The sequence below is a fragment of the Sparassis crispa genome (genome assembly GCF_003851025.1).
Source record: "Sparassis crispa DNA, contig_000006F, whole genome shotgun sequence".
NCBI lineage: Eukaryota > Fungi > Basidiomycota > Agaricomycetes > Polyporales > Sparassidaceae > Sparassis > Sparassis crispa.
The window spans coordinates 1,018,354-1,040,114 of record NW_020939753.1 but is presented as its reverse complement, the minus strand read 5'-3'; the positions used below and the strand labels follow the sequence as shown (position 1 = coordinate 1,040,114).

At 57.3% G+C, this 21,761-nt stretch overlaps 8 protein-coding genes across 8 annotated transcripts; 4 read left to right on the top strand and 4 right to left on the bottom strand.

Annotated features, from left to right (window-relative positions):
• Positions 1–618: 618 nt before the first annotated feature.
• On the top strand, positions 619–2,968 carry SCP_0703890 (Pyruvate decarboxylase; the record flags this gene model as incomplete). The annotated part of the gene is made up of 11 exons (XM_027760315.1): positions 619–774; positions 825–858; positions 914–921; positions 971–1,014; positions 1,069–1,146; positions 1,198–1,456; positions 1,511–1,819; positions 1,879–2,019; positions 2,079–2,488; positions 2,548–2,685; positions 2,743–2,968. The coding sequence occupies 11 exons, from the start codon at positions 619–621 to the stop codon at positions 2,966–2,968; spliced, it is 1,803 nt and encodes a 600-aa protein (XP_027616116.1).
• A 2,317-nt stretch (positions 2,969–5,285) lies between these two features.
• SCP_0703880 (hypothetical protein) lies at positions 5,286–8,105 on the bottom strand (the record flags this gene model as incomplete). Its single annotated transcript, XM_027760314.1, has 3 exons — positions 5,286–6,093; positions 6,161–6,306; positions 6,393–8,105. 3 exons carry the CDS (start codon positions 8,103–8,105, stop codon positions 5,286–5,288), a joined length of 2,667 nt encoding a protein of 888 aa, XP_027616115.1.
• Positions 8,106–8,260: 155 nt separating this feature from the next.
• On the bottom strand, positions 8,261–8,747 carry SCP_0703870 (hypothetical protein; the record flags this gene model as incomplete). The annotated part of the gene is made up of 2 exons (XM_027760313.1): positions 8,261–8,352; positions 8,591–8,747. 2 exons carry the CDS (start codon positions 8,745–8,747, stop codon positions 8,261–8,263), a joined length of 249 nt encoding a protein of 82 aa, XP_027616114.1.
• Positions 8,748–8,807: 60 nt separating this feature from the next.
• On the top strand, positions 8,808–9,732 carry SCP_0703860 (hypothetical protein; the record flags this gene model as incomplete). The annotated part of the gene is made up of 3 exons (XM_027760312.1): positions 8,808–8,949; positions 9,027–9,098; positions 9,146–9,732. The coding sequence occupies 3 exons, from the start codon at positions 8,808–8,810 to the stop codon at positions 9,730–9,732; spliced, it is 801 nt and encodes a 266-aa protein (XP_027616113.1).
• A 573-nt stretch (positions 9,733–10,305) lies between these two features.
• SCP_0703850 (hypothetical protein) lies at positions 10,306–12,924 on the bottom strand (the record flags this gene model as incomplete). Its single annotated transcript, XM_027760311.1, has 4 exons — positions 10,306–10,479; positions 10,660–11,575; positions 11,706–11,869; positions 12,595–12,924. The coding sequence occupies 4 exons, from the start codon at positions 12,922–12,924 to the stop codon at positions 10,306–10,308; spliced, it is 1,584 nt and encodes a 527-aa protein (XP_027616112.1).
• Positions 12,925–13,045: 121 nt separating this feature from the next.
• SCP_0703840 (Eukaryotic translation initiation factor 3 subunit I) lies at positions 13,046–14,642 on the top strand (the record flags this gene model as incomplete). Its single annotated transcript, XM_027760310.1, has 7 exons — positions 13,046–13,183; positions 13,231–13,411; positions 13,513–13,731; positions 13,861–14,102; positions 14,167–14,256; positions 14,315–14,454; positions 14,516–14,642. 7 exons carry the CDS (start codon positions 13,046–13,048, stop codon positions 14,640–14,642), a joined length of 1,137 nt encoding a protein of 378 aa, XP_027616111.1.
• A 1,400-nt stretch (positions 14,643–16,042) lies between these two features.
• On the top strand, positions 16,043–19,215 carry SCP_0703830 (AMP deaminase; the record flags this gene model as incomplete). The annotated part of the gene is made up of 15 exons (XM_027760309.1): positions 16,043–16,210; positions 16,267–16,492; positions 16,563–16,979; positions 17,035–17,216; positions 17,274–17,287; positions 17,337–17,445; positions 17,506–17,746; positions 17,802–17,836; positions 17,887–18,067; positions 18,123–18,309; positions 18,360–18,421; positions 18,471–18,751; positions 18,810–18,845; positions 18,910–19,050; positions 19,102–19,215. 15 exons carry the CDS (start codon positions 16,043–16,045, stop codon positions 19,213–19,215), a joined length of 2,394 nt encoding a protein of 797 aa, XP_027616110.1.
• Positions 19,216–19,753: 538 nt separating this feature from the next.
• SCP_0703820 (Delta(12) fatty acid desaturase) lies at positions 19,754–21,531 on the bottom strand (the record flags this gene model as incomplete). Its single annotated transcript, XM_027760308.1, has 9 exons — positions 19,754–19,876; positions 19,939–20,047; positions 20,107–20,337; positions 20,387–20,543; positions 20,602–20,671; positions 20,736–20,976; positions 21,041–21,289; positions 21,339–21,383; positions 21,437–21,531. 9 exons carry the CDS (start codon positions 21,529–21,531, stop codon positions 19,754–19,756), a joined length of 1,320 nt encoding a protein of 439 aa, XP_027616109.1.
• Between the last annotated feature and the right edge of the window lie 230 nt (positions 21,532–21,761).

Genomic DNA, 21,761 nt, shown 5'->3' with positions numbered 1-21,761 from the left:
CATGTCACAGGTCACAGGCCGTGAACCTAAGGTCGTTTCACTACATCATTCATGCTGCCGCGCAAGATCACGTACCTCTGAACAAAACCCAAGCTCATGCGGCAGTAATTCCTGACATTGTTGTTGTAAGATCACTCATCTTTGTACAGGAAAGTGAAAGATTGTGAGTGCTCACAGGGATTCATTGAGCTTCATGCAATATCATGCAGGAAAATTGATGTACTGACGGGGACAAGGGTTTTTTGTCCAATATAGCCCCTCAAAGTAATGTGCTTCTCTGCAACGCGCACCGCTTCCTGTCAGAAAATATGGGGAAAACGGACGGACCGTTTCTACTAACGCGATCACAATGTCCGCATCCATCGCCCCGGTGGTGCACTCCGCCGCCTGCGATCTTCAAAGCTTCAACAGTGATGTGGATCGGAGCGGGAGATAACGGTCGAGAGAATGGATCTAATCTTATCAGCGCGTCATAACTTCCTCGGCGCTGGAGGTCCCTACGCCTTAAGAGCCACTATCGCGTCCAAACCTTGCCCAATCCCCCCTATAAAGCCTTGGTTCCAAACCATCAGGGACCCGTCGCCACATACACTTCTGTTCCAATCGCATCTTCATAAAATGTCCACTCAGTTCGTTGCGTCGCTCCAGGCAGAGGTCAATCGTCTCCGACATGAGCTGCAGACACTAAAGGTCGAGGATCAAGTCCCCGCGGCCGGCGAGCAGATTTACATCGGCCAGTATCTCGTCGAGCGGCTCGTCCAGCTCGGCGTAACCGTATCTTTGATCCCTCATTCGTTATACTGAGCTTAATTGGATTGGTGTAGCAAATGTTTGGTGTGCCCGGAGACTTCAATCTGGGTGAGTGTCGTTCGTCACTTCTTCCGAGTGCCATATGTTGACAAGTCCTTCTTAGGCTTCCTCGTACGTTCTGTGGTGTATTGCTCTCTCAGTGTCCTGACGATCTTTATAGGATTTCGTTGAAGACCACCCAAAAATTAAGTGGGTTGGAAACTGGTGAGCATTTTAAATATTGGGCTTGCACCACTACCTGACTCATGCGCCACCCAGTAACGAATTGAACTCAGCGTATGCCGCCGACGGTTACGCCCGCGTTAAGGAGGGCAGCCTCGGCGTCGTCACCACCACGTATGTCCATGACGTCATACCTAGCGCTACCCCTCTGATCTGTCTTGGCAGTTTTGGCGTCGGGGAGCTGAGTGCGACGAACGGCATCGCGGGAGCGTTTTCCGAGTTCGTCCCCGTTCTTCACCTTGTCGGCTCGCCTAGCACCGTGCAGCAGAAGGAGAAGCCCATGCTCCACCACACCCTGGGCGATGGCCGCTACGACGCGTACTTTCAGGCGTCCAAACAATTCACATGGACCCAGGCCTCCCTCGCGTCAAAAGATACAGCTGCCGCAGAGATCGACCGTGTCCTCACGGAATGTGTCGTTATGGTAGGCTGATCCCTGATTTCAGCGTGTCTGACACTGATAATTTGTGTGCCCAAGGCCCGCCCCGTATATCTGATGCTCCCCACTGATCTCGCATACGAGAAGATTTCTTCGAAGCGATTGCAGACACCAATCAACTCGGAGCTCCCTGCGAACGATCCGGATGTTGAGAATTTCGTACTCGACGAGATTGTGAAGCTCGCCAACCACGCACAGCATGAAACTATCATCCTCGTGGACGCTTGCGCTATCCGACATACCGTCAAGAAGGAAGTCGAGGAGCTCTACCGCCGCACCGGATTCCCCGTGTACGCTGCCCCTATGGGCAAGACTGCTGTGAATGAGCAGTACGAGCGCTATGGTGGGGTAAGTTACCGGTCGTGCCGGTGGTCCATTAGAGTCTGTGCTTATCACCGTTTCGCTAGATTTACGTCGGTTCGCTCTCCTCTCCGGAAATCAAGGAGAAAGTGGAGTCCGCAAAGCTGATTCTGTCCATCGGTGGGCTCAAGAGCGACTTCAACACCGGTAACTTCACGTACAGTATTCCCACTGGACGTACTGTCGAGGTATGTGCATTGCTCTGCCCTCTCGCTTTACTGTACTGACCATCGCGCTTTTTTTCTAGTTTCACTCGGATCATACAAAGGTGCAATTCGCTGGCTTCCCAGGCATCGGCATGAAGCGCCTACTGCCGAAGCTCACGGCGCGCCTGCAGCCGTTCGCAGACGAGGCGAAGCTGTTGTCCGTACCCAAGTACATTCTACCGATCCCGCAGGAGGACGGTGACGTGATCACGCAGTCCTACCTCTGGCCGCGCGTCGGCAAGTTCTTCAAGAACCACGACATCATCGTCGCGGAGACGGGCACGTCCAGCTTCGGCGTACTCGACATCCCAATGCCCACCGGCGCGATATTCCTTAGCCAGATGTTGTGGGAATCGATCGGCTGGACGGTCGGCAGCACACTTGGCGCTGCGCTCGCGGGCCGCGATATTGGGATGGGCCGCACGATCTTGTTCGTCGGAGACGGTAGCTTGTGCGTTCCTCGTCGTATGTATTTGGTGCGGTTACTTACGCGTTTATATGCGGCTGCAGGCAATTGACTGTCCAGGAACTGTCCACGATGTTGCGCTCGGGCGTGACACCGATTATCTTCGTACTGAACAACGAGGGCTATACGATCGAGCGGTACCTGCACGGCATGAACCGCAAGTACAATGACATCGTGAACTGGTGCGTGCCTCTCGCTTCACTCTCATGAATTGCACGCTCACCCGCACGGAAATGTAGGAAGTGGACGTCGCTGCTGACGGTGCTCGGCGGCACGGAGGGCAAGACGTGTCAGTCGTACACGGTGCGCACCAAGAAGGAGATCTCGGCGCTGCTCGACGACCCCAAGTTTACCGCTGCGGACAAGATCCAGCTCGTCGAGATCATCATGGCGCGCCTCGATACGCCCCGCGCGCTCAAACAGCAGACGGAGCTCAGCGGGCTCACGAACCGTTATATCGCGTAGGTGCGCGTCGTTATGCCGGGCGGACCCTGCGCGTAAAAAGAAGGAAGAATATGTGAAGATTTTAGTCGTGGTTGTGTGTACTTGTTCGCCCCTCTCAGCCGGTCTGCTTTCGCGGTGAAAGTGTATGTAGTCATGCGTTGAATGTACGATAAAGCTTTGGATTCCTGCATAGACTGTACGAACTGGTCGTACGAATGAAATTAGACATTTAGATGCCGTTCGTCGAGATTATCATGGTTAGGTGTGGTCAGATCGAGCACCGTTGCGCTTTACGCCGCTTTGGGTTCCATTCGCCACCTGGTCCGCCAATAGTAATTGTGTCGGGCCGTCTAGCCAATTACACGACGGGCAATGGCCTCTGACAACCTGTCGATGCAGGTGGATTGCAGGGATGTAATTGTCTTAATCCGCATCGATTGTCCTTCGCGTGACGAAGGTTTTACGTTAAACTGCGATGACTATCCGTCTGGAGGCTTGTCCCAATCACCTTCCATATATGGCAATTAGCGTGGCGTGCTGGCGTCCGAGTCGTAGCCTCGTGCTACTGTTGGTCAGAAAAACTATCTTTCGAATGTGCATCAGGATGCTCAGCAAGGTGCTTTTAAGACAATTACCTCTCTGTTATTCACCTGTAGCAGCTGGTTGTAAGCCACCATTGCCTGTCGTGTTAATCGATGTTGGCGTCAAAATTCAATTTCACCTGATCAGACCAACTGGTGAATAACATTTCGTTAGTGTCGAGGCAGTACGAGGAGAGCTGGATGCCCAAGGGCGTGACATCGTCGAATAGCCGTGCGAGGGGATTCTGGCGTGTCCGAACCGACACTCGCCTCACGTAGAAGCTCGACGCAGCTACGGCGAGATCGAACTCGACTCGTTCTGCTCGTCTGCGTATGACCCGAGAGCGGGAGATCCTGCGCGGTAAGCAAAGCCAACGAGGATGCAGTCTACCCTCAGCAAGAGAGCACACACTATCCCAGAGACGACCGTTGTTGCGACCAAACCAAGACAGAACGTAGTCTCCCAAAGGCAGAGCTATAAGTGGGGGAGGGACGGGATAGACCAAATGGCACCGATGTTCTGGCTGTACAGCGCCACGGTGCGCGAGAGGTGGGATGTCCGAGACTCGAGTCGCTCCCAGCAGAGAAACGTTATTTGTAGTAAGCAGCCTGATTAATGATCCGTGAAGGAAGAGCCACTGCAGATGTCGATGAACTCTGAGTCTAACCATCATCTACATCGACATCTGTGCCTTCACCCCATTCTGTTGTACCTCGACTCGCGTCTCTGGACAGTGTACGTAGAATATGTATACCACAAGCCAAGACAGCACAAGAAGAGATAATACTGACATCGAACCAAGACGCACGACACAGTACACGTACAGTAAACAATAGCTACGACAACACGTACAATAGGAATCGCGATGAGAGTATACACGGACGAGTACGTAATGTAGGACACATGGAGGATCGCTCTCTATTAATAGGCAGCACTCGCAGCGCCTGCGCCGTCGGGATCAAGACATTGGAGTCATAACACGAGCTCCACACGACGGAGCTCACACAATTAGGGCTGGTAGGCAGCCCGGATTACCTTGCGTACGAACGACGAAACCGACGAGACGGAGGAAAAGAGGAAACCAAAACTGCACACAAGCCTTGCAGCAGTTGCGGAAAAACAGACTCGACGCGCGTCGTCGAGCTGCAGTACTAGGAGTATCACAAATCCGCGAGGACGCCTACGCGCGGGTGCGCCCGTGTCCAAACCTGGCGCACGACGGCGCGGCGTGTATAATGCCATGATGCGAGGTGTTACAAGTGTGGATGCAGGTTCTACCTATTGCTACAAAAATCTCTTGGGGGTAAACATCAGCGGTGGAACGATGAGCGGGCAATGCTGCAAGCGAAAGAGCGCGTACGACGAGGGAAGCAGGGTGAGAGTGAGAACGAGAATGAGAACGAGAACGAGAACAAAGAGGATGCGACCCAAGACCCCAAAGAAGAAGTGTCGAGAAGCGGAAATAGGACCGCAGCCGCGCGGCACGTGTCGTGCATGACGCGCGCGCGGTGGGCGTCACGAATAGTTAGATAGGTAGTAGGTAGTAGTAGTAGCGCGGGCTTAAATATGGAGCACTGCGTGCTTGCGTGTGTGTGCGTGCGTGTGATTGCCGTGAAGTTCTGCATAGTAAATCGTGATGGGGCCGGCGGTCCGTGTGGCGAGAGTGTGATTGCTGGGAGGATCAGTTCGTGGGTGAAAAAATGGCAGTACCTCGAACACACAGCTTAAACGTCGCGGAGCACACGGAGGGGCCGACTCACGCGCCCTCGCCCTGCCCCCTGCCCGTCCGCCGCTCGGACGCGGGCGACGGCGGCGGCGGGGGGTCAGGCCGGTCCCACTCATCGAGGAGCGCCTGCCCGACCGACGGCTCGAGCTCAGTACCGTCGCGAGAGACCTTCACCTCGCGATCGTGGTTCCACGGGTTGCGCAGCTGGCGCGTGCGGTAGAACGGCAGGCGCTCCGTTCGCAGCCACTCCACCTTGAACGACTCGCCCCACGCCGGGCCCTCACTCTCCTCCTCCCTCACGGACCCCAGCGGCCTTGGACTTGGATCAAGACCCAACTCCGGCGGCGGTGAATCGAGCATGCTGCTGCTGCTGCTGCCGCTGCTAGAAGGATCCGTCACGGCAGACGCAGCATGCCCGCGCATCGCGCGGTACGGCGCGCTGCTATCAAGCTCGAAAGTGTCTTCAGGAGGAGGAGGCGGCGGCGGCGGCCTACGCGTATCGAGGCTCTGCGGCATCCCCGGCGCAGGCGCGAACCGGCTCAGACGGTGGTGCGGCTGTTGCAGCTCCGCGGGGGCAGAAAGTACGGTACTCGCGGGCATGGGCGCGTCCACGCTGCGCGGCGTCGCGCCCTCGTCGTACGGCGCAGCGGGGGGACCTGGGGGCGAGACCGGCTGCGGGGAGTCGTACTTGGGCTGCAGCTCGCCGGGCGAGAAGAACGTGTGCCGCGCGGTCGGCGGGCTCGCGGACGCGCGGCGCTGCTGCGGCTGCTGCTGCGGCGAGTCCGCGCGCGACGCCCACGAGATGCGAAACTCGCCGTGCTGGATCGGGCCCGCCATCCTGCACCGGCAAAAAAAAAGCGTCAGCGGCAGGAACGAAATTGCTGATTAAAAAATACAACACGCACTTTGCGTACCCGTAGAACTCGCCGCTCTTGTTGACGCCAAAAATGAGGTACACCTCCTTGCTCGTGCGGAACGCCTGGTCCAAAATTCCCTCGTTGTGGTGCTGCGTCGCCCACACGCCCTTCTCGACGCTGAGGTCCAAATCGTGCTAAAATAAATAAAAAACACAGCCACGAGCATCACGATCAGCCCCGCACACCCCCCGACAAAAAAACTATGAACGCGCAGACGCACCTGCGTGAGCGACTTGAGGATAAAATACCGCTTGGGAAAGTACTGCACCAACATGCTCGAACTCGTGGACGCGTACGAGCCCGAGCCCGAGCTGCTCGAGTGCGGCTCCGGCGCGTCGCTCGACACGCTCAGGCCCGCCATCGCACCGCTCACAAAGTCGTCCGGCGAGCTCGGCGAACTCTGCTCGGACTCCTCCCTCGACCGCGCCTCCGCGCGCACCTTGCGATCGCGTATCCACCGCACGTGCATGCCCGCCCCGCGCTGCCCGCCGACGCCCGCGCGCAGGTCGTCCTCGCGCCCGCGCACGCGGCACACGAGCCGCGGGCAGCGCGCGTCGTGCGCCCGCAGCGGCGCGCCGTTGAACCGCCGGATCGCCGCCTGCAGCTGCGCCTCGCTCTGGAAGTTGACGAACGCGCAGTTCGAGCGCGCGATGAGGAAGATCGAGCGCACGCCGCCGCTCGCGGGTGGGGACGTCGAGGCCACGGCGGCGGTGCTCGTCACGGGCGCGGCGGGCGGGGGCGTCGAGTTGAGGAAGCGCCAGAGCTCGTCATGAGTCGCGTCCGAGGGCACGTTCCCCGCCCACATGACCCACTCGGAACGCTGTGCGGGCGGGTTGGGGCGGTACGGCCGACGGGCGGGGCGGCCACCCGCAGCGGGGCCAGGCTCGGGCTGTTGTGCGCGCGGCGCCGGCGGGTCCGCAGGCGGGGCGGGCGGGGGCGGGGGCTGTGGCTGTGCGTAGCGGACGGGGTTCTGCCGGGGCGACATCGGATAGAGCGTAGAGGTAATGCCGGGCTGCTGTTGTTGTTGTTGTTGCTGCTGCTGCTGCGCCGCCGAGGCCGCGTATGGATCGACGTCACGCGGGGGGACGGGACTGAACGAGAGCGCATACGGATTCTGGAAGGACTCATACTGGCCCGAAGGGCGGGCAGCGGCGTGGGGGAGGTACCACCACGTGCCCTGGGTGTCCTGCTCGGCGGGCGGGTACGGCGGGTACTGGTGGGGCATGTAGACGGACGGGGACGGCGCAAAGGAGTGTGGCGGGTACGCGAAGGACGGGGTCGGGTACCGCGCGGGGGCGTACGGCGTCTGGCCAGCATACGCCGTGGAGTGCGCCGCGGAGTGGGCGGCGGGGCCCTGGGGCGCCAAGGGAGGGTGTGGCGGCGGGGAAGGATGCGCGGGCGAGTGGGGGTGCGAGGAGTAGATCGTCTGCGGCCCTGGGCTGGCGGAAAAAGAGTGGCTGGGCGAGGAGGAGCCCTCGGGCGACTGGGGGTGGTATGGGTAGGAGTGGGGGTGGGACTGCATGATGGGCACGAGCGTGTTTTGGGAGTAGCCCAGCAGTGGATTTTGGGGAGCGTGCATGCTCGAGTCTGGAGCGTGGAGACCGGGGTGGTGTGGATACGCGTACGGGGGAGACTGGTGTGCTGGCAGCATGGGCGGCTGCGGGGAAAGCGTGTATTGCCCCGCATACGGGCCAGGCTGCTGGCCGTAGGGAGTCTGGTACTGTGGAGGCAGACTCTGGAAGGAGGTAGAGGTGGACGGCGCGGGGGTCATGCCCTCGAGGGAGGCTGGAGGCGGGTAGAGTGGACCTGTCGGTGACTGGAAGGTCTGCCGGTTCGGTTGCCGGCGAGAGGGAATGGGTTGAGAATGGGAGCGACCGCGGGAGCCAGGGCGACCCGGTTCGGAAGTGGAGCCAGAGGACTGTTGTTCGGACATATTGAACGCCTTGTGTGCGCTGGCATCGCCCGAGGTATAAATGGGCTGGGGGAGGTCGCGACCACTTTCGGGAGTGTTCTGGAAGCTACCGTCTTTAGGAGTCGGGGTATGTCGAAAATTGTACGGAGCATTCGCAGCTAGTCAGAGGCCACGAATCAGGGAGAGGAAAAAAACGGAGGGTCAGCACGTTGAGAGCGAGCGGTGGAGGAGGAAAAATTACAAGGAGCGATCGGGGAGGCACCGGTGTCTAGCAGATGGTGTCAGAGGAGAGCATAGCAGAGGCGGAAAAAAAATAAAGGACTGGAATGAAGTAGGATGGGGGACGCGGAGGGACCCGAGCGGTTCAAGGTGGCCGCCAGCGACGTGGATGGGCGCGGAGAAAAAAAAGATATCAAGTCGGAGAGATTGGTGCGTTCGGGGCACGTGGGATTGTGGGACATGCCGAAACGTGGCGGCCACGTGGAGAACTAGGAATGCGGACTCACCTGGGGCTCTATGGGGAGGGTCACGGATGGCGGTGGAGGATGGGGGGACGGGGGATGGATCGGGGACTGGGGAGGGAGGGTCAGCGGGGCGAGTCGGAGAGTGAGGACGGGGAGTTTTATCGCGCTCGGACGGAGGTTTTGGAAAGACGGCGCGCATGATGAGTGTATGCGTCGGTTGAGCCAGGGTGGTGAGCTGGGATGCCAAAAATGTTCACAAATGGAGTGGTGGGAGATGGAGTGGAAGATGGACGCGGGGTTTTGTGCGTTTCGGCTGGGAAAGCGAATTCAGGGGCGGCAGAGGAAGAAGAGGGGCGAAATGGGTGGAGAGAGGGGGCAGTGGCACGCTCGCCAAATTGTGGGTGCGTCCATCGCTCACGCGTTCGCGTGTACGCTGGGCGCTGAGCGGTGGGCCGTGGGGGCCCGTGACGCTTAGCAGGAGCACAGGACAACAAGGCCCGGTCGACGGAGCAGCAGCAGCGGGAGGACGACATGAGGGTCCTTCAGCAAGGTACGCGGATATGACCAAGTCCGTCGTATGACGTCACCCTGCGCGAGATTCCATCTTCTGCCCGTCTCCCTCTCCCTTCCCCCGCAGCCTCACCACTGCACTTCGCCGCGGGGCCAGCAGAGGTGAAAAACGAACCTCTGCTCATGATGTCGTAAACGACTCGGCAAAGCACGGCAGGCTACTCACCGCCCTATCCGCCCCTGACGTCACCCCTCGCCACGAACGTATTCCATATCATCTCGCTGCATCTTCGTCAATCTCTCCCGATCCGATCGTGTCCGTACGCCGCGGGACACCTCTGCCAAGTACGCCCCCGCTCCACCGCACACACTCCCCGCGCCACCGCCCTTTGCGTCAAGGAGCCACAAACCGCCACAGCTCCCATCTCGTCGGTCATCCAGGATCAAATCGCGTCTGTCACTTTGAGTTGGCGAGGAGCGTGAGAGATTCTCACGCTTGCAGTTTGCAACAGCGCGAGCATGCTGACCTCGAGCAGCGAGAGGATTGCCGCTCGATTGTGGATGCACAGCCCCTGCACGTCTTCCGAGTCCCACACCGCACCTCGTCACCAACCCAGAAGCCCGAGCCCACACCCGCTGGCGGCCCCAGAGAACCCGCAGCACTCTCCACGTAGCACAGCAACTCCACCCCCGCGCGGGAGGAGGAGGTGGCGATCTGTATTGAAGCTTTCTCCAACGCCCCCCCCCCTCCCGGTCCTTCGCACTAGCAGCACTTGATCGCGACTACTCACTCGGCTGTTAGGCCATGGCTCACAAGCGCTCGAGGCGCTCCTGCGGTTGGGGCCACATATTTATACTACACAACAATTCTAGGAGATTCCAGTACGCTCTCCGACATACGTGCTGACTAATAGGTGTTACCTCATTGGGAACCACCAGCCCCAACGAGTCCTTTCGAGAACATGCGAGGGACGTCGAGCAGGCGACCAACTCCACGATCTTCCCGTCGATCTTCGGCTGCTGGAAAAAGCGGTGTTTCCCGATATGGCAGTGCACGCGCCATACCGGGACGACGACGCGTCAGGTGCGTGGTGCGCGTCTTTGCCCGCTGCAGCAACACCGTCCGCGACTTCGGGTCCGTCGTCATCGGGCGCTGCAGGGCGACGTCACCGAGGCGCGAGTGATGTAAAACGATGCGCACAATGATTAATGGGGGCCAAATTGCGTGGCTCACGCGTCGGTTGCTGTTAGAGCGCGATGGACGCCTGCGCGGCGTGGAGAGCCGCGTCATACAGCCGACGACGCCCTTCGAGTTCCTGCGGTCCGTCGTCCATATGCTCCGGGGTGTCAACGTGACGCTTGCTCACAGATCCGCCCGGGGTCTTCGGCAGAGAACCGTGCTCGACTATCGGCGAGTAGCACTAGCATACAATAGCATACATCCGCGTGCAAAGCACTGCGCGAGAGACAGAAACTAAAATACATCCAATGATACACATACACATCGAAAGCCTAAAAAAGAGAGAGACACACACAACACAGCAGAGCACATCGACAGCAGCCACAACCCCACACTACGCCCCCGCCAAATCGACCCACACCCCTCCAACCCACTCCTCCACCTCCCCCCGCCACCGCCGCAGCGCCCCAAGCGCCTCCCGCCGACACGCAGGCGTCAGCCCGACCCTCACCTCCGCACTCCCCTCCACCGCGCGCTCCACCGCACCCAGCCGCCCCAGCACGTCCGCCGCGTCCCCGCTCCCGCCCGCCGCACCCAGCGCGTCGCGCCACGCCCCCGCCCACGTCTCCACGCACCCGCGCACGTGGTACGTGCACCCCTCCGGCCGCGCGAACCCCGGCGGCGCCCCCGCGCACAGCGCCGCCCACCGCCGCGCGAGCGCAAAGTGCCCCGACAGCAGCCGCCGTTTCTGCTCCGGCGTCAGCACCGGCGGGGGCCCGTCCTCTTCTTCTGCGTCCTCCGCGTGTATCCGGGCGTCCGGCGGGGCGGAGGACAGCGCAGGAGGAGCGATGCTGGCGGGCGAGGAGGGCGCGGCGGGCGGGCCGGGCAGCGTAAAATCCGTCTGCACCTCCATGAGCGCAACATAATGCGCGGCGCTGCGGAACGCCCACAGCGCGCGCGCGACGTCGGCCCCTACCCCCTCACCGACCGATTGCGGGGGTGCCCAGCCGGCGTACGGGTGCGCGTCGACGAACGCGAGGGCGCACGCCGCGGGCAGCGCGCGCGTGCGCACGCGCGCGGTCCACGCCTCCGCCGCGCCCACCACCAGGCGCGTGTGGTCCGCGCGCAGCGCCACGTCCAGCGTGCGGCTGAGCGTGCGCGACGTCAGCGCGCGCTGCTGCTGCTGCTGCGCGACCGCCTGCTGGAACGCGCCGTGCAGCGCCGCGAGCGCCCACGCCTCCGTCGTGAGGAAGTGGTACTTGTGCGTCATGTGCACGAGCGTGAGCAGGCGGGGGAGGGACGCCCCGGGTGCGGTGTATGCTTGCAGCTCGGATGGGCTGGGCGGCGAGGGTCGGCACGACGACGGGACAGGAACAGAGCGAAAGCAGTGAAAACGCCGCGGAAGAAAGGGGGGGGAGAAAAAGCGTCAGAGCTCCGAACGGTGAGTAACCGAGCCGGAGGACTCACAGAGCATATAGCACGGACACTAGCAACCGAAAGTCCGACGCGCGCTCGTCCCAGAGGACGATCGGGTGTGCGTCGCTGGCCCCCTCCCCGCCCGCCGTCGGCGGCGGGAGGGTGAACATGTCCTGGAACGCGGAACCGTCCCGCGCGAGGAGGAAGCGGTGCACCTAACACACAGTCACAGCAAAAGCGTCAGCACTCGAGCTTTGAATTTGCAACGGCAGAAGAGACGCGGGCATAACGTCAGCGGGCTACTGTGTGCATTTGCAACGGATGAAAATTTTGGGAAAACTCGGCGAGACAGAAACCAAGTGGTGCGGGATGAACGTTGAACGGTCGCGTGAACAGAATACGAAACGCGGAGAATTTTGAGGAAACTACATAATGAAGGGCGTCATCGATGGAAGGGAAAAAAAGGAAGGGAAGGGATGACTAAGTAGGGAGGCACGACGGAGGTGCACGGATTCGCAGCGAATGGACACAGAATGAAGGGAAAAGGGTAATAGAGAGGCGAAGAATGCGATAGAATGGAGTAGAAAGGCGTGGATTACGAGAGGAAAAATTGGAAACTGGGAGAAATGAATGGAAGAAAATTGGAAGAAACGCTAGGACAGAAACGGTGTCGGGATTATCACAAAAACGCAGGAAAAAACGTGGGGTACGAAGTTACGTGGAGGTCACATGGCAAGTGGGAAGATGGAGAAAGATGAGGAGCAAACGAACGGCTGGAAGCAACTGGAAGAGAATGGACGCGAGACATAGCCGATAGAATAGAACAGAACCGTGAGGACTGGAGGGCACAATCGCAGAAGAATCGGAAGAACAGCATGGAATAGTACAGAACGTACTCGAAACCACATGGGTCAAAGAGACGGGAGACGGCGAGACGCACCCGGAAGAGCGTATTCTCTACCCTGATGACACAGTCGGCGCAGTCGATGTAGTACGCCTCGTCCCTGACGGGCTCAGGCAGTAATCCCGCGCCCGTCTTAGGCTCGGCACCTAGCATGCTCTCGGTGGTGCTTCCTGACATGAGAGCGGACGTCGAGTCCGGTGCTTCGAGTACATTGGCTGTCCTCTGACGCTTACGTGGGGGCTCGATTTCCGACACCGGAGTGACCCCATGATGGTCCACCTGGGCTTCCGTTTGAGCTGCATCTGGCAATGGCGTCGGGTCATTGAGCTGCACCGCGGCAAGATTGGGTATGTCAACGGCATCCATGCCAAGAATACAACTGGGAACAGCAAGCTGAGATATAATTCTGCAAGCAGGGATATGTGATGCTGCAAGTCTGACACTTGCAGAGAGGCTGAGAGGGCTACCGCCACCGCTGAACGCCGCGATGATGACTTTCCCAAATGGGAACCTCGGCCTTTGCCGCGGTACCGAAAATCTGATTCGCTCCCAATTCGCTCCGGTTCAGCTGCAGCTTGAAAACATATCCCTTGTATTCTCCTCGATCGTCCCCCATAACAAAATGGTGCGCGCATTCATACTTGAGGTGGCATTTTGCTCATATCTTTGCAGAGGCCAATTCTCCTCCAAGGTACAGAACGCGCCCTGACGCAGATCAAGTTCAACCACGACGGCGATCTACTCTTTTCCTGCTCGAAGGACCAGACCATCAATGTGTGGTACACGCATAATGGAGAGCGGCTGGGAACATATGACGGGCATAACGGGGCGGTATGGACGGTTGATGTCGATTGTACGCCGTGAAAACTCTCGTCTGCATTGCATCTCGGTCCTGACATTGGGCATCCCCCGTCTTTCACTAATTTCCTGTGCCGTGTCTGTGGGCTTACCCAGCGCAATGCAAATTACTCGTCAGCGGCTCCGCCGACAACACAATGCGATTATGGTCCGTGCAGACGGGCAAGTGTCTGTATTCTTGGGAGTTCCCAACCGCAGTGAAGCGCGTTGCGTTCAGCGAGGACGACGACCAGGTCGTTTGTGTCACCGAGCAGCGCATGGGATACCAGAGCACCGTGCGCATTTTCAATATCAATCGCGAAGACCCCACAAACCGTTCGTACCTCCACCTACATCAGTAATATTCTCTTCTCTGACCACATCTACCTTTTTCTGTCTCATTTTCTCTTCGATCTCACGTCATTGCGTCCGACTGCTAATGTGTGTTCTTATGGGATCCCACAGAATCAGAAGAGCCTGCGTCTATATTTTACCCCATCGGCTCAAGGCTGACACTCTGTTCGTTTGCATACACCCCATCGCTGATCCTCACAGGGCACGAGTCCGGGAAGGTCGCGCTATTCGACGCCAAGACGGGTGATGAGGTGCTATCAAATGAGCGCGCGCATATGGATGTCGTCACGGACCTTCAGCTTTCTGCGGACCGCTCGTACTTCATCACGAGTAGCAAGGACAAGACCGCTCGGGTGCGTCCGGTCGCTCATTCATATGTTTGTTGGTTGGGACCGACAGGTTGAGGGCGAATTTTAGATACATGACACAAAAACGCTCAGCGTGCTGAAGACATTCACGACGGAGACGCCGCTCAATAGTGCCGCGCTTGCACCGGGGAAGCCATACGTACATACTACCTCCACCTCGATGTGCTGCACACATTGACACTGTATCTCCATCGCAGGTTCTCCTCGGGGGTGGTCAGGATGCGATGACCGTAACGACGACATCGCTGCGGCAGGGTAAATTTGAGACGCGCTTCTGGCACAAAATTTTCGAGGAAGAGGTAGGGCGTGTGAAGGGTCATTTCGGACCCGTCAACACGTGAGTACCCGACTTGAGACACGCTCATGCGAGCCTTGCTGATGGTGTCTGCAATGTTCAGGATTGCGGTCTCGCCTAAGGGCGACTGCTACGCATCGGGTGGCGAGGATGGTTTCGTACGTGTACATCATTTCGACGAAAGCTATTTCAAGGCGAGGCCATATGGTGATCTGGAGATCGAGGAGTGATGGGTTTCGGCGGTGGGTACCGCGCTGAGTGGATTGTTTCTTGTGATCTCTTATTTGTAGCGTTATGTTACCCGATGAGACGGGCTTTGCTGAAAGAGACCATGAAGCAGACTGATAGTGGCAATGGATTGTACTGTGTACATGTGAAGGTCTATCAAAGGTCTTCAAAGGTATGTGCACGCGGAGATTCCGGGCGTCGACGTCAATATTTGCGAGATTATCTACCGGCTTAGTTTTATTTTCACCCATCTCTACCGTTATCTAATGCAACTTCTTCAGAGTTCGGCCCCCCACTGTTCTTCCACCCGTTCCCGGGACCTCTCGGACTTTTTGCATATGAAAGTTTCACATCTGAGCTTGTTTCCACAATCTTTTCAAAACGGCCAAGGTTTGAGGGTGGCTGAGAGCGGCACTCTAACTATAGGTGTAGTGCACATAGCAAATTAATTAAATTTGGCACTCTATCGTTGCTCTGGCGAACGATCGTCGAGGCAGTTGCAGTTTCTCCGAATGGGTAGCCGGCTCTCCAGCATTTCTCGTCTCCCGAGTTCCATACTTGCAGAATTCTATGCCGGAGAACTTGGAAGAGCATTTATTTACTGCAGAAAGAGCTATTGAAATTTTCCCGGGGAGATTTCATGAAACGGAGGGTCTGCCGAAGCTGAACCAACTTTGCAATCTGGTCTGATGAGCATTGATTCACCTCTCGTTTCATCCTTGCAGCCCGTGGTTGTTATCAAAATTCGCAGTCGTGTTTAGCATGTAAATGGGTATTAACAGTGATTTATTCGTGGGTTTACAGTGCGTTGCATATGAAACCGGAATCACGTCTGCGCGCCAGTTTATTTGTCCCGAACAAATAGAGCCTTTTGAGGTAACAGCACATGACTTCGGCATAGGGCCGGCAACCACCAATGCCCAGTACTGCAGCAGTCTTGGGGAAGCTTGGGCATGTCGAGGACTGCACATTCAAGCAACAAGAACTTGATGCTTTTCAGAGCCCCTCGAGCTCACAATTCAATGTGAAGGAGTTGCGTCGTCGGTGCTCGGACGTTGCCGCACACTGCCGGCAGCCACCCGCCCCTACCCTATAAGGCTCTATTTGTCCCGGACAAACAAGCTGCCAGCGAACGCGATTCCAGTTTCATATGCAACGCACGTAGGGAGGGAGCAAGTGATGCACTTATGTAATGCAATTGCATTACTGTACTGATTGCGTTGCAGGGCCACGGATGGTAATCGCCATTGAGCCCACCGGCTGCCCGATCCGGCAGCAAAACTTTGGTCAGAACTGCTTCGGTCGCTCTGATGCTCATGTAAAATACATAACCAACTAGTAACCAACGGTTCCTCCTGTCGACCGAGTCACGGAAAACACATCCCACTTACTTCGAACTGCCATGACCGTCACTGTGCCAGAGGCTGAGAGCGACCACCACCCAAACAACGGCGAGCCCAACCACGATACACTCTCTCATAGCGGTACCAATGGTTCACCCAATGGGTTGCACATCCCGGAGACCAAAGATGCGTTTTTCGGATATAACGATGAGAAGGCCCTACACCACGTATGCCTATTAAGCTTTGAGTTCCTCGTGCAGTCTCCCAACGTGACCTTGTTTAGATTGAGGAGAAACTATGGGCCCACCGCCGTGGGTCGGACGTAGCGAATGCATCTCGACCCACGTCTGTCATGGGCTCCCCGCTCTTCCACGGAACAGACGTGCACGCGGAGCTGCATGTGGGCAGCTACAAGTTGTCCGCCATCCCGGAGCCCGTAATACCCTCGGGTAAGGCGTCGGGCGTGAGCGTTCTTGCGGAGGACCTTAAGTTGGTGGGCGGGGCGCCAGGTATGCCGCGCGCTGCATATCTTAACAATTATGCTCAGCCTGCGTATATGTTCGTCGTTGCGTGCTGCAGAACCGTCGATCTCGTCCGAAGTCTCCCCAATATTAAGGGCACTGCAGATCTGTCTTGAGCTGCGCGACAAATATATGTTACGCTCTGGCCAGCTGTTGGGGTACAACCCGCGAGACCATGACGGTGTCTTCTCTGGACTGCCTGAAGAGATTGCGACAGTGGCTGGTGTGCGTCCCGATGCTGACCACACCGCATACCCCATGCCAGAGAGCCTGTTTAAGCCTTGGAAAATCTACCCTCGTCCTCCACCGCCGCATTGGCATTGGGCGGACAAGGAGACACTCGTTTCTCACCATTCAGATACCCCCGAGGAAGAATTTGTCTTTGAGGACTGCGAGATACCAGGCCCCGATCCTGATGGATGGCACTTTGCCCTCGATGAGAAGGGTGTGTATCAAGTGTATTATCGGTCCGATGGTGCGTTCTATCGCGCTTGTCAACGACGGATCTAACCAAAGACTACTGTCTGAAGACGAAGATCCGCTGTTCGAAATCCCGAGCATCAGAGAGTATTTTATCGACCTAGAATATGTGCTCTCCGTAGTATCAGACGGGCCCACTAAAAGCTTTGCCTTCCGACGGCTCAATTACCTCTCTAGCAAGTTCACCATGTACAGCCTCCTCAACGAGCATCAGGAGCTCGCAGAGATGAAAGTCGGTGCCAGGTTTTGGTTCTCTAGATGCTCATCTGATTTCTCCTGTCGTATGCAGGCGGTCCCACACCGGTTTGTGGCATCGTTCCGGACTTGGTGTCTTCTTACCTTATGATCCTAGTGATTTTTACAATGTCCGCAAGGTCGACACACATGTCCACCATTCTAGCAGCATGAACCAGAAGCACCTACTGCGGTTTATCAAGTCTAAAATGAAGCGCAGTCCAGATGTCAGTACACGCACGCTTGAAATTTGCCCTGCTTTTCTTGATCGTCGCGATTTGGTGTAGGATGTCGTGACGTTCCGTGATGGCAAGGAGCTGACGTTGGAACAGGTGTTCCAGTCTCTGAACCTCACTGCGTACGACCTGTCGATCGACACGCTCGACATGCACGCACACCAGGACTCGTTCCATCGCTTTGACAAGTTCAATCTCAAGTACAATCCGATCGGAGAGTCAAGACTACGTGAAATTTTCTTGAAAACAGATAATTACATCACTGGCCGGTATCTGGCTGAGCTCACGCAGGGTATGTATGCTGGACAGGCGAAATTGTGACAGACTAATTTATTTTGTCCATGCAGAGGTCATGACCGATCAAGAACAAAGCAAATACCAAGTGTGTGATGTAACTTCTGGTCTGCTTTAGTGAACTCACATCCGATGCAGAATAGTGAATGGCGCATCAGCATATATGGACGACATCCCGAAGAATGGGACAAACTCGCGCGCTGGATCGTCCACAACAAGTTGTTCTCGCATAACGTCCGCTGGCTCATTCAAGTCCCACGTCTGTACGACGTATACAAACAAAATGGCTCCGTCAACACATTCGAAGACATTGTGCGAAGTGCGTGCGGCTGTGCTCGGTTTATCGGAGTGGAATGGACTGACGTATTGCTCAGACGTATTTCGTCCGTTGTTTGAGGTCACGCAAAACCCGTCATCACACCCGGAATTGCACGTGTTCTTGCAGCGTGTTGTCGGGTTCGATACGGTTGACGACGAGTCCAAGACGGAGAGGCGGTATCACAAGAAGTTCCCCTTCCCGCGCCTCTGGAATGACGTAGAGTCCCCACCATACTCCTACTGGTGAGCAACAGCAGTACCTGGTCTCAAGATCGAGCCTCACCGTTCGCCAGGGTGTACTACATGTATGCAAACATGGCGAGCCTCAACCACTGGCGGCACGCCCGTGGCTTCAGTGCGTCTCTGCCCCCCTCTTCTATCTTTCTCACTGACCTGGTGCATAGACACCTTCGTCTTCCGCCCCCACGCAGGCGAAGCGGGCGACACGGACCACCTCACGTCCGCGTTCCTCACCGCGCACTCGATCTCGCACGGCATCCTGCTCCGCAAGGTGCCCGCGCTGCAATACCTCTTCTACCTCAAGCAGATCGGACTCGCGATGAGCCCGATCAGCAACAACGCGCTCTTCCTCACGTACGAGCGCAACCCGCTCCCGGACTTCTTCAAGGTCGGGCTCAACGTCAGCCTCAGTACCGACGATCCGTTGCAGTTCCACTTCACAAAGGTGCGTGCCCACGATTCGCCGCGCATTATGATCCGCCTGTAACCCGGTGTCGCGACAGGAACCGCTGCTGGAGGAGTACAGCGTCGCGGCGCACGTAAGTGCTCCTGCCACGATCGTGTCTGCGTTCCGTCGCTCACAAACACACACACATTGTGCAGATCTACAAGCTTCCGCAGAGCTCGCTCGCAGAACTCGCGCGCAACTCCGTCATCCAGAGCGGGTTCGAGATGGAGATCAAACGCCACTGGCTCGGGCAGGAGTGGTACCTCCCCGGCGCCTGCGGGAACGACGTCGACAAGGTGCGTCCGCCAACTGTGTCCCGCGGTGCTCATCGTTTCCTCTGCGCGCAGACCAACGTCCCGAACCTGCGCCTCGAGTATCGCCGCCAGACGCTCGTCGAAGAGCTCGCGATGATCAGGACGACGCGCGCCGCTGCGCCTAGTGCTGCGGCAGATCACCATTAGTTGTCCAAATGAATTTGTCTCCAGGAGATCTGATTTAGTTCATCGAATCTGCGATTAGAATTAGAGTTGGGGTGGTCGCTCCGTCTTCTGCGGCTGTATCTCACTGGAAACCACCGCTCTGGTGACTGATCGAATTCACAATGTAAAGTCTTTCGCGCGACGCGCAGACAATACAGATGATTCTGGAGGACATTGGACGAGTATATACGTAGGCTGAGTGTATGTCAATATCTTGGACCTAGCGCCATAAGTGCATGGGCGCGTCTCATCAACGTCGAGGTGTGTTCCGCCTCACTCATATCTTCATCGTGACTCTGAGCTGGGGCAGTGATCATCTAATTATCGTACTATCTCTATCTGCAGACACGGCGAAGCTCGCGCCCACTTTTAACGAGTGTCTCTTCAACGTCTACTTTCCAGCGCAGCGGCGACACAAGGAGTGCACGGTGAACAGGAGTGATGGGGCGGAGTATGTAACGCGTGATGGATTGTCTTAACAACGAACGAAGAAGCGTCGCCGGACCGCTGTCCGCGCGCTCTACGCGTCCTTGTCTATCTCGATACCGGAGTCGCTTGCGGTGTTGTCTAGGTAGATGGGGCGCGTCGCGGCGAGGCCCCTGGCGTTCTTGTAGAAGACAATGTCGCCTTCGTCCTCGACGAACTGACGAGGCAGAAATAACATTAGCGACGACGCAATGGCGGATTATCAACTATCAGACTGACCTTGCACTCCCTGAAGACACGGTACATCTCCATCCAGCCGCTGGGACGGCCCTCGAGCTTAATGCCCGACTGAGCGAGCCTGAGGCGGAGAGCATCGGAGGCCTCCCATCTGTCAATATATATTGCTTCATCAGCACCACGAAGAAAATTGCAGGACTGAAGACGTACGCGTGGTAGTGCGGGATCTTGCTGGCGACATGGTGCGCGACGTGCGTCTCCGAGATGCCGTGGGTGGCGCACGCACCGATCCATCCCATGAAGCTGCCGCATTCGCCTAGGAGGTTACGGTCCAGGGTGGCAAGCGCGCCGCGGGGGAAAGTGAACTCGCCTGCACGGTAGTGAGGGAGAATGGGGTCGGTGTGTTGAAGGAAGGTGACCATAACGAGCCAGTGGTTCACCCTACGACAGATGAGCCGACATAGCGTAAAATATGACGCAGGTGACATACCAAAGGTAAGGGACGAGGTAGAGACAGAAGACTTCCGCGAATCCCTTGTAGTAAATCCACGTAATTACTCCCGCTGCCCACAGAGCGATACCAACATCGGAAACAATGATCTGATTGCGATGGTGGGGGCTGAACATGGCAGCAGATGGGTCGAAGTCTGAATGAAACACATCCTTTGTAAGGGGTGTATAATAACGATATGAGGGTAACCTTACGGTTGGTGAATGCCGGATATCTATGCTGCCCCGACGCGTTCCTGAGTATGTACATGATCCAACCAGCAAGCTAACAGCAAAAATAGTGGTTACATAAATACCAGAACCAACAGATTACTACTGTTACAACTCACCAAGTAGGTGGCAACTCCCCAAGATGCACCAATGGGTGTGTCACCGATAGCATCCCAGAGTTCGCTCATGACTTCCTGAGTGACACTGGAGCCACGAAGGTCCTCTTGATCGGGCTGAAATTGTGGGAGGCCCAACTGAGAACGCGTCTTGGGCACGTAGACCTGGTCCTGTGTCATGTGGCCAGTAGAAGCATGATGCTTCGCATGGGTGATGCGCCAGGAGTGGTACGGCACACCGAGGCTACGGGACATTATCACATGTTATGACGCGCCAGCACAGCAAGAAAATTTGGACATGGACGTACGCAGAATGCAGGACCCAGCCGACAGCGTTGTTCACGGTCTTGGACTCGGAGAAGGCCTGGTGACCGCACTCATGGGCGACGACCCACACGCCGGTAGCGACGAGACCCGCGGCAAAGCCGTACAGCGACCACAGAGCGAAGCGCGCAAAACAGTAGAGGTACGGGTTCGGAATGCTCGCTGGGGTGATGAGCGTATCCGCAAAGGTTGCCAGTTTGTAGATGCATGCAAGCAGGAAAAAGTCCCAGAACCTGGAGGACGTGTCAGTGCAGCGCGACGCGACGCGACACGTGTACGCACGCATAGAGAGAGGAACGGAACATGGACCGCTTGTGACAGTGTGCTCTGGTGAATGGGTACTGAGGATGCAACGCGAACGGGAACGCAGAACAACATACGGGATCGCTGACAGCAAATCCTTAACATTGAAGTCTGGAATAATGAACGGGGTCTGTTCGACGGTTATCCGTCCACTGGACAAGTCTTTGTGCATGGCCGACAAGAGAGGAGGGGGTCAGGACACACCGCCTGCAAATCTATGGAAAGGAGGGAGAGGGAAGGGGCGGGGGACAAGGGACTAACGTTTCACTCTCGCGGCTGCTCTTTTTTATGCCCAGTGGACTCATGGCGGGGCATGCCGGATGGGCGTCTCTCCAGACACCTTCTAAATGTGGCGTTTCGATCGCTCTTGCACGGTTCACTTTCAGAGTCCGAAGTTCATGC